This window comes from Nicotiana sylvestris, chromosome 1 (genome assembly GCF_000393655.2).
Source record: "Nicotiana sylvestris chromosome 1, ASM39365v2, whole genome shotgun sequence".
In the NCBI taxonomy this organism is placed as follows: domain Eukaryota; kingdom Viridiplantae; phylum Streptophyta; class Magnoliopsida; order Solanales; family Solanaceae; genus Nicotiana; species Nicotiana sylvestris.
Window position 1 is genome coordinate 75,604,734 of NC_091057.1, and position 11,628 is coordinate 75,616,361.

The 11,628-nt window shown below is 39.9% G+C and overlaps 2 protein-coding genes across 2 annotated transcripts; both read left to right on the top strand.

Moving 5' to 3' along the window:
• The first annotated feature begins 6,262 nt into the window (after positions 1–6,262).
• On the top strand, positions 6,263–7,450 carry LOC138871532 (uncharacterized). Its single transcript, XM_070149414.1, has 2 exons — positions 6,263–6,331; positions 6,407–7,450. Exons 1-2 carry the CDS (start codon positions 6,263–6,265, stop codon positions 7,448–7,450), a joined length of 1,113 nt encoding a protein of 370 aa, XP_070005515.1.
• Positions 7,451–10,510: 3,060 nt separating this feature from the next.
• LOC104248029 (uncharacterized) lies at positions 10,511–11,115 on the top strand. Its single transcript, XM_009804208.2, has 2 exons — positions 10,511–10,937; positions 11,057–11,115. Exons 1-2 carry the CDS (start codon positions 10,511–10,513, stop codon positions 11,113–11,115), a joined length of 486 nt encoding a protein of 161 aa, XP_009802510.2.
• Positions 11,116–11,628: the final 513 nt, after the last annotated feature.

An 11,628-nucleotide genomic window follows, 5' to 3' on the forward strand; every position in this document is an offset into this window, starting at 1 on the left:
GATTCACAGGCCATGAAATGATGCTCTCGGGCTTTGATAATGATGCCTCCGAACTATGATACCTTTGAATAATGTTATGCAAAAGATAAAAGGGGTCCTCAGGCCATGAAATGGTGTTCTCGGGCTTTGAGAATGGTGCCTCCAAACAATGATGCCTTCAGATAATTTGGCGATCTTTCAGCCCATGAGATGTAGTGTCTGGCGATCTTTCAGCCTATGCAATGCAGTAGGTGGCGATCTTTCAGCCAATGCAAATGTAAATAAGTTGGCGATCTTTCAGCCGTGCACACGTAAATAAGGTGGCGATCTTTCAGCCGTACAAGTGTAAATAAGGTGGCGATCTTTCAGCTATGCAAATGTAAATAAGGTGGCGATCTTTCAGCCAATGCAAATATAAATAAGGTGGTAATCTTTCAGCCGATGCAAATGTAAATAAGGTGGCGATATTTCAACCAATATGAATGTAAATAAGGTGGCGATCTTTCAACCAATGCAAATGGAGGTAGAGCTTAACCTCGGAAAGCAAAATGGTAGCCTTATGCAATGCAAGAAATGCAGAAGGAGGTAGAGCTTAACCTCAAAAGGTAGAATGGTAGCTTTATGCAATGCAAGAATGCAGATGGAGACAGAGCTTAGTCTCAGAAGGCAGAATTGTAGCCTTATGCAATGCAAGAATGCAGATGGAGAGAAAGCTTAGTCTCAGACAGCAGAATGGTAGCCTTATGCAATGCAAGAAATGCGGATAGAGGTAGAGCTTAACCTCGGAAGGTAGAATGGTAGCCTTATGCAATGAAAGAATGCAGACGGAGGTAGAGCTTAACCTCGGAAGGTAGAATGGTAGCCTTATGCAATGCAAGAATGCAGATGGAGACAGAGCTTAGTCTCGGAAGGCAGAATGGTAGCCTTATGCAATGCAAGAATACTGATGGAGACAGAGCTTAGTCTCGGAAGACAGAATGATAGCCTTATGCAGGAAGTAAAAAGGCAAATAATAATACAATTTTCTTAGCTGATAGCAGATTGTGATATTGCGACTGCTGGGGATACTGTGTCTGCTGGGGACACTACGTGCAAATAGCAGTTGTGAGTAAGTGCAATGGTTCTGAGAGTTGTATTTCTGAGCAATGTGAGTCTCGTGAGTGTATAGTATATTTGATGATTTTGCAACTCAAGTGCCTGCATCCAAAGAAAAATCGTGAGTTTTGTAAAGGGGGGAGGTTAGTTTGTATCCCCGCTGGCTCTACTTGACCTGCTTAGCTTTGATCTGGTGATACTGTACGTATCATTGGGGTAGCGTTGCTAAACAAGACAATTTTGGAAATAAACATGCATTATTTAGTAAAGTTATACATAAATACATAATTAAGAATGATTTTCTTTAGATGAACCAACGACTGCGATGTGGTTCAAGACATTGCAACCCTTCTTTTTACAGAATTTTGAGGGTCCTCAAAATTCTGCCCCAGTTTAATGGATTGATGCTTTCGACTGCTGCTAGCGATGATTGACTGAAATTAACTTCGGAATTTTGAGGGTCCTCATCAAAATTGTGCCCCGGTTTCCAATTGCGGGGGAAATAAAAGTTTTATTGAATTGTGACCGAACCCATAGGGCTGCCTATGTATCCCCTCTTAAACGAGAATTAGGTCAGGCGTAGTTCAGATTGTATCATATGAGGACAACATAAAGATTACACATAGTAACGCTTGACTGCATCTGAATTGATCTGCTTCGACCAGACTTCTCCGTCCATTTCTGCGAGTATGAGGGATCCTCCTAACAGAACCCGGTGAACCATGTATGGACCCTTCTAGTTGGGAGAGAATTTCCCCTTGGTTTCCTGTTGATGCGGAAATTTTTTATTTAACACTAGCTGCCCCGGTGTAAACTGTCTCGACTTGACTCTTTTGTTGAAGGCTCTGGACATTCTGTTATGATAAAGTTGACCATGGAAAACTGCATTCATTCTCTTTCCATCAATAAGAGCCAGTTGCTCGTAACGACTCTTCACCCACTCTGCATCGTCGAGCTTAGCTTCCTGTATGATCCTTAGGGAGGGAATTTCCACTTCGGCGGGAATTACTGCCTCTGTACCGTAAATCAGCATATAAGGGGTTGCCTCGGTTGATGTGCGGACTGTGGTGCGATATCCTAGTAAAGCAAACGATAACTTCTCATGCCACTGTTTATGCTTCTCTATAATTTTCCTTAATATCTTCTTGATATTATTATTGGCGGCTTCTACTACTCCGTTCATCTGAGGTCTGTAGGCTGTAGAATTCTTGTGTCTGATCTTGAAGGTTTCACGCAGGGCTTTCATCAAGTTACTGTTGAGGTTGGAGCCATTATCGGTAATGATTGACTCTGGAATCCCGAATCGGCAAACGATGCAATTGCGGACAAAGTCTGCCACGACCTTCTTGGTTACTATTCTGTAAGATGTTGCTTTAACCCATTTGGTGAAATTGACAATTGCTACCAAGATAAACCTGTGGCCGTTGGAAGTAGCAGGCTCGATTGGTCCAATAACATCCACCCCCCAGGCGACGAAAGGCCATGGTGAGCTCGTTGAATTAAGCTCATTTGGAGGTACCTTTATCATGTCTGCATGTATTTAGCAACGGTGGCATTTTCGGACATACTGGATGCAGCCCGTTTCCATAGTCATCCAAAAGTAACCAGCTCGGAGTATCTTCTTTGCTAAGACGAAGCCATTCATATGCGGTCCGCTGGTCCCTGTGTGAATTTCCTCTAGTAGCTTGGATGCTTCCTTTGCGTCGACACACCTTAATAACCCCAAATCAGGAGTCCTCCTATATAGGATCCCTCCGATATGAAAGAAATTGTTGGACAACCTCCGAAGGGTGTGTTTTTGAGTAGGATTTGCAAGTTTTGGGTATTCTCCTTTCGTCAAATATTTCTTGATATCATGAAACCAATGTTTTCCGTCTGTTTCTTCCTCAACATGAGCACAATAAGCTGGCTGATCATGGATCTTTACTGGAATGGGATCAATGAAGTTCTTGTCCGGATGCTGTATCATGGATGATAGGGTAGCTAATGCATCGACAAATTCATTCTGGACCCTGGGAACATGTTGGAATTCTGTCTTTATGAACCTCTTTCTCAGTTCCTGTACATAATGCAGATACGAGAGTATTTTGGAGTTCTTGGTTGCCCATTCTTCTCGGCCTGATGTATAAGTAGGTCCGAATCTCCGATCACTAGTAACTCTTGAATGTTCATGTCAATAGCCATCTTGAGTCCTAATATGTAGGCTTCGTCCTCGGCCATGTTGTTGGTATATGAGAACCTGAGTTTGGCGGACACCGGATAATGCTGACCGATTTCTGATACAAGGACTGCTCTTATGCCAACTCCTTTGAAATTTGCTGATCCATCAAAAAATAATCTCCAACCATCATAGTATTCCGCAATGTCTTCTCCTATAAATGACACCTCTTTGTCAGGAAAATATGTTTTCAGGGGTTCTGTAACATCTCGTAAATTTTCACGATTCATTTTAGAACTATAAAATTCTCCTTGATCGACTTAATCAGATACAGTCATTGGAAATAGTGAAATTTATGAAAATAATATTATGAATATTTATAAGTGAGTTTGAGTTGTTTAAAAAAAACTTGAGTTATTGCTTAATTAAAGTTTTTATTAGTGTATACAACTAGAGAATTAACAATTGTTTATTTTACATATGAGTGTATAGATGTCTATTTATATTTTCTTGAAATTAAAATTTATATATTGAGGGATAGGAAAAAAATGTCTCTATAAGTGGCTAGTGGGATTAATTTATAAATGGTGCATATTAGTGAGTCAGAAATTAATTTTGAATAATGAATAATAGTGAAGTAGTATAGGCCCATATCTTTTTTGTTTGTTTGTTGAGTACGTGTTAACTAGTGAAGACCTAGGGCATAAAATAAGAATAAATAATGTCTTAGTTCTTGAAGAGAGTAAAACACACATAACGAAAAATTGCCACAAGAAGACGTCTGGTTTTGATCAAGAAAAAGGTTAAGAAAAGAAGACAAAAGAAAGCAAGTTAAGGACGTTTGGTTTTGCCCAGGTATTAATTTGTGGTATATGGCTTTTGAATTGATTGTAGTCAGTGGTATAGAATATATGAATCAGTGGTTATGCCATAATTAGTAGACATTAGTTATATAATGATGGTGGTAATGATGATGTAATGATTGGGAAATTAAATTAAGTATAAGTTTAAGTATACTATGTTATGGAAGAATAGTTTACTTACTTGTTCGGCTTATGCTATATAGTTTAGGGAACATGATGATTGAGTAATAATAGAAAACTTAATATTATGGATAAAACTTTGTAATATTGCATTTTGGAGTCAAATAATTTGCACAGGGAATTCGTGGGGATCTATACTTAGTGTCAGTTTAGTTACATTACACATTCATGTAATTAGAATTGAATAATTCAACTCATGTACAGCTACAACTATATAACGAGTCATGGAGTCTAGTATGCTTAGGAATCTTTCGAGTTTATTGAGTTTTACATACGCGAGTGTTTAAGGGATTAATTGAATTGTTAGCGAATCATGCATTGAATTTGGTATGATATAAATATGAGATAACTCTGACTAGCATAATTGACATCGTTAATTAATACTTCGCATAGATTGAGGTCATTAGAGGCCGTTTGATCGGTGTTCTAGAAGTCGCAAGTTTGAGAAATTTCTCGTTAGCCAGGTAAGTGAGACTTTAAGCTTTGATACTTGCTTTTCTAAAACCCGTTTTGAAAGTGTGTTTTCTCTGCCTGGTCCATATGTTGGGACAAGCGTGTGCTTGGCAGAATCAGTGTTCTTAGACTAGCCACAAATATATTATTTTATGAAAAAAAAATATTATTTTATAGGTTTGATAATGTGATACGGCTGTGCGCCATGAGGTTGAGTCTTAAAGTTTGATTCGGTTGTGAGCCATGATATTGAGTTTGATACGGCTGTGCACCATAATATTGAGTTTGATATGGCTGTGCGCCATGATATTGAGTTTAATACGGTTGTGCTCCATGATGTTGAGTTTGATACGACTGTGCGCCATGATGTTGAGTTTGATATGATGTTGTGGCATTGTGTATGACTTTGTACATCACCCGAGCATTGTGTATGCACTGTTATATATTTGAGGCATTGTGGTGCCGTGGTGGACTCGTAGGTGTGTTGGTAAATTTCTTTCACTGCAATTATGATAAGTCCTTAGTGGGTATCCTTGTTGGTTAATTCTTAATAACTTTGTTGATACATACATATTGAGTTATTGTATAATTATTATATTTACTATATCATTCATGTTGCAGTGTGTTTGTATTTTCTAACACTTATTCCAGAGTTATTTAAAGTGGTGGGTCGAGGATCTTACTGGGTTATATTTACGTATAACTCACTCCTTACCTGCATCTCTATGCAGATACCATTGCCGAAGATAGAGTTAGTGGCTGACGAGTTTGTTCGAGTGGATCCTATTGTTGAGGTGAGCCACCACATTGTTCGTGGAGGCTTCGTTTCGGACTTGCTTAGTTCGTGTTAGTTATTTCTTATTTTTTGAGGTTTGCATACCCGTCAATAAAACTCATATTACTCTGTTAGATGCTCCATGGTCTTAGCGTTGGATTTGGGCTAGAGTTTTATTATTTGAGTGATTGTGGATTTTTCTATTAATTGACTAAGGTATTGGGAGATAATAATTACCTCTTTAATTATTAATAATACTTTAGGCCTGCACTTTTTCTCTCAGTGTTTGTGTGTAAATGGTTAAACGTTAGAGAAAGGGGTTCGCCTGGCAGGTGGTGTTAGCTGGGTGCCAGTCAAGTCTAGGAGGTAGTTTGGGACGTGACAAAGTTGGTATCAGAGCCTAGGCTTTAAGTCCCGGGTCATGGAGCAGTGTTTAGTAGAGTCTTGTTCATGGGTATATAGGCGCCTATACTTATGATCTTGAGGCTACTAAGCATTTAGGATGCTTTCCCTTCTTCATTCCTTGATCGTGCGTTGAGATTACTTGAGTTTTACTTTGGATTGTTTATTTCGCGGATGGTTAGGACATGCACACATTCATCTGCTAGGCGTGGTGCTTGACGGGGTACTACCCGAGGTGGTGGTCAAGTTGGGGCTCATCAAACTAGAGCTCAGACTAGTAGACAGGCTGCTCCTCAGCTTGAAGTTGTTAACACGGGTCAATCCCAAACTACTATGCCAAATCGAGTGCAAGAACAAATGGTTCATGATGCACCACCATCAGTCCCAGTTGATGTGCCTACTGTTACCTTACCTGAAGATGCAGTGGTGAGGTTGTTGAATGTGTTGGAGGCGTTAGTGCCTACTTAGGTTGGACTTCTAGCTCCCCAGACTACTTCGCAGGCGCAAGCACAGGTTCAGCTGAATGTTGCAGCTCCTCAGATAACCCCTCAGCAGTTCGTTCAGCCAGTTGCAAATACAGGGCAGTCTAAGGATTTTAAGAATTTTATGGATCTTAAGCCACCAGAGTTCGATGCTACACAGGCTTCTATTGAGCCCCAGAAGTTCATTCAACATTGTGAGAAGATATTATCTACTTTGGGGCTGAAGGAGACTCGAGGGGTGGAATTTGACACTTTTCTATTTTCAGGATCTGCAGAGTCATGGTGGAATTCAGTTCAGAGAGGTAAACGAGCAGGGTTGCCACCTATTACTTGGTCAGAGTTTTCATCTATGTTTATGGATAGGTTTGTCCCACTGAGCAAGCGAGACGACATGAGACGTCAGTTCGAGCAACTGCACCAGGGCAGTATGACAGTTACGGAGTATGAGGCTAAGTTCATTGACTTAGCTAGTTATGCACCTTTTCTAGTTGCAGATGAGCATGAGAAGGTAAGGAGGTTCATAGATGGGCTTGAGCATTGTTATCGAGGTCCTGTGGTTAGGGATGTTCGAGGTGGTTCGTACGAAGAGGTAGTGGATACTGCTCTCCGTTATGAGTCTTATCAAGAGAGGGACAAGACCGAGCGAGAGAGCAAAAGGACTCGTAGCGTAGGTGGGTTCAGTGGAGCTCCATCTGGGGGAAAGAGTGGTTTTAATCGTGGGCAGTCCAGACCTACTCAGTCAGAGTCAGTGGTGCAGTCTTTTAGGAGTGCTTATCCAGCTAAACAGGGGCAGCAACAGATACAGAGGAAGGATAATGGCTCATATCAGTCAGGTCAACATCCGAGGTGTTCGAATTGTGGTAGAAATCACAGTGGTCATTGTTTTGGAACAGATGGGGCTTGTTTTACTTATGGCCAAAAAGGACATATTTCTAAGTATTGTCCTAGAGGATATTCTGCTACTAGCCATGCTACTTCACAGCCTCAGAGAACGTTTACAGGTACACAGACTCAGACTCAGCCAGCTAGAGCCACTACGCAGGTTGCTCGTGCACAGGGTTGACAGGGTATACAGACTGCTGAGGGAGCGGGTGGACCTCCGAGATTCTTTGCTATGGCTAAACAGGATGCTGAGGCATCTAATGTAGTAGTCACAAGTATTATCACTATCGGTTCTTATAGGGCTTACGCTCTTATTGATCCTGGTTCTACGTATTCATATGTATCTCCATCTTTTTCCATATACTTAGAACGAGGAGTTGAGTCTCTTAATGTGCCTTATATTGTGTTGACCCTAGTGGGGGAGACTAATCTGTGGATAGAGTCTATCGAGATTGTGTAATATTTATTCAGGGCAGGGACACCGTAGTTGATCTACTAGTATTGCCTATGTCCGACTTTGATGTAGTTATGGGTATGGATTGGTTAGCATCATGTTATGCTTCAGTTGATTGTCATTCCAAGCTTATACATTTTGATTTTCCTGAACAACCATGTTTAGTGTGGAAAGGCATAATTCCTCTGACTCAGGGAAAGATAATATCCTATGTAAAAGCACGTCGAATGATTAATAATGGGTGTTTGGGTTTTATTGCTACCGTTCATGATACGCACTTGAAGGATGTTACTATTGATAGTGTTCCAATGGTTCGAGAATTTGTTGATGTGTTTCCAGAAGATTTACCCGGGCTGCCTCCGACAAGAGAAATTGAGTTCAATATTGATTTGGTGCCAGGAACTCAACCTATCTCTATTCCTCCATACCGTATGGCTCCAGCAGAATTGAGAGAATTAAAGGTTCAACTTCAAGAGCTACTTGATAAGGGATTAATCAGGCCTAGCGTGTCACCTTGGGGTGCACCTGTGTTATTTGTTAAAAAGAAAGATGGCACGATGAGAATGTGTATTGATTACAGGCAGCTGAATAAGGTGACGATCAAGAATAAATATCCGTTGCAATGTATTGATGATCTATTCGACCAACTACAGGGTGCAACTCACTTTTCAAAGATTGACCTGAGATCAGGTTACTATCAACTAAGAATTAAGACCGAGGATATATCCAAGATAGCGTTTCAGACCAGGTACGGGCATTTGAATTTTTGGTGATGTCCTTTGGGCTTACTAATGCCCCTGAAACTTTTATGGACCTCATGAATAGGGTATTCAAGCCATTCTTAGATCATTTTGTGATTGTATTTATTGATGACATTTTGGTCTACTCTCGAAGTGAGGCAGAACATGAACAACACCTGAGAGTTGTGCTACAAATACTTAAAGAGCGAAAGCTTTATGCCAAGTTCTCAAAGTGTGAATTTTGGTTAGATACAGTTTCCTTTTTGGGACATGTGGTGTCACGAGATGGGATTCAAGTTGATCCAAAGAAGATAGAGGAAGTTCGAGATTGGCCTCGATCCACTACTCCTACAGAGATACGTAGCTTCTTAGGCCTAGCCGAATATTATAGAAGGTTTGTTGAGGGTTTCTCAAAGATAGCCACTCCATTGACTCGATTGACTCAGAAGGGTGTTGCATTTCAGTGGTCAAATGAGTGTGAAGAAAGTTTTCAAAAATTGAAGACCGCATTGACTACAGCTTTGATTTTGACACTACCTACAGGTGTAAGGGGTTTTACCATTTATTGTGATGCATTTCGAGTCGGTTTGGGTTGTGTGCTGATGCAGAATGGCAAGGTAGTAGCTTATGCTTCTCGATAGCTGAAGAACCATGAAAAGAATTATCCAACTCATGACTTGGAATTAGTTGCAATCATATTTGCACTTAAGATTTGGCGCTCACAATCTTTATGATGAGCCGTGTGAAATCTATACTGATCACAAGAGTCTGCAATATATATTCAAGCAAAGAGATCTGAATCTGAGGCAGACACGGTGGTTAGAATTACTTAAAGATTATGATCTTACTATTTTATATCATCCCGGGAAGGTGAATGTGGTGGCAGACGCCTTGAGTAGAAAGTCTATAGGTAGCTTGGCCCGATTTACTGCTCAAGTACGACCTATGGTTATGGATATTCAGGCATTGGCCAATCGAGGCGTGCGTATTGATCATACATTGCCGGGCAGATTACTTGCGGGTTTGGTAGCACAATCATCCTTGGTTGGACAGGTCAAGGCTCGTCAATTTGAAGATCCCCGTCTAGTTAGAGTTCGAGATCGAGTGCAGAGTGGTGATGTTAAGTCATTTGCTATTGATAATGAAGGTGTGTTATGGCGGCATGGTAGATTGTGTATCCCCATAGTGGGTGATGTAAAGCAGTTGATTCTTGAAGAGGCTCATAGCTCCCGTTACTCTATCCATCCAGGTGCTACTAAAATGTATTAAGACTTGCGTGAATTGTACTGGTGGAAAGGTATGAAGTATGATATTCTGAAACATGTAACTAGTTGCTTAAATTGTCAGCAGGTAAAATATGAGCATAAAAAACCAGGAGGTGTGATGCAGAATTTGATTATCCCTGAGTGGAAGTGGGAAAGGATTACTATGGATTTTGTAGTTGGGTTTCCACGTACTTTAAATAAACATGATTTAGTATGGGTGATCGTGGACAAACTCACAAAGTCCGCACATTTCATACCAATTTGAGTTACTTATACTGCAGAACAACTAGCAGATATATACCTCCGTGAGATAGTTCGGTTTCATGGTGTGCCTATTTCCATAATATCGGATTGGGGGTGCACAATTTACTACTGAGTTTTGGAAGTCATTTCAAAAGTCTTTGGGTTATCAGGTTGAGTTGAGCACATCTTTCCATCCACAGACGGACGGACAGTCCGAACGGGTTATTCAGATCTTGGAAGACATGCTTAGAGCTTGTGTAATTGATTTTGGTGGTCATTGGGATGATCAGTTGCCGTTAGCAAAGTTTGCTTATAATAATAGTTATCAGTCAAGTATACAAATGGCTCCGTTTGAAGCTCTATATGGTCGTAAGTGTCGTTCACTAGTTGGATGGTTTGAACCCGATGAAACACAACTATTGGGCCTAGATTTGGTTCAACAAGCTTTGGAGAAAGTTGCATTGATATGAGAACGACTTCGGACAACTCAAAGTAGACAAAAATCCTATGCAGATAAGAGAGTTCGTGATTTGGAGTTCATGAAAGGAGAAAAAGTCTTTTTGAAGGTGTCCCCTATGAAAGGAGTCATGAGATTTGGGTGCAAAGATAAGCTAAGTCCGAGGTATATTGGTCCATATGAGATTTTAGATCGAATCGGATCGGTGGCGTATAAACTTGCCTTACCTCCGAGGTTGTCTGCTGTTCATCCCGTATTTCATGTGTCTATGCTTAGACGATATGTTCGTGATGATAATCATAAGATTCAGTCGGAGAATGCGGAGCTTGATGAGAACTTAACTTATGAAGAAGGTCCGATAGCTATTCTTGATAGGCAAGTGCGGCAATTGAGGTCAAAAAAGGTTGCTTCAGTGAAAGTATTATGGCGTAATCATCCAATAGAGGAAGCTACATGGGAGTCTGAAGCAGACATACAAAGAAAGTACCCCCGGTTGTTTGAGATATCAGGTATACTTTGTAACACGTTCGAGGATGAACACTTATTTAAGTGGGAGAGAGTGTAACATCTCGTAAATTTTCGCGATTCATTTTAGAACTATAAAATTCTCCTTGCTTGACTTAATCAGATACAGTCGTTGGAAATAGTGAAATTTATGAAAATAATATTATGAATATTTATAAGTGAGTTTGAGTTGTTTTAAAAAAAACTTGAGTTATTGCTTAATTAAATTTTTTATTAGTGTATACAACTATAGAATTAACAATTGTTTATTTTACATCTGAGTGTATAGATATCTATTTATATTTTCTTGAAATTAGTATTTATATATTGTGGGATAGGAAAAACAAATATCTCTATAAGTGGCTAGTGGGCTTAATTTATAAATGGTGCATATTAGTGAGTTAGAAATTAATTTTGAATAATGAATAATAATGAAATAGTATAGGCCCATATCATTTTTGTTTGTTTGTTGAGTACGTGTTAACTAGTAAAGACCTATGGCATAAAATAACAATAAATAATGTCTTAGTTCTTGAAGAGAGTAAAACACACATAACGAAAAATTTCCGCAAGAAGACGTCTGGTTTTGATCAAGAAAAAGGTTAAGAAAAGAAGACAAAAGAAAGCAAGTTAAGGACGTTTGGTTTTGCCCAGGTATTAATTTGTGGTATATGGCTTTTGAATTGATTGTGGTCA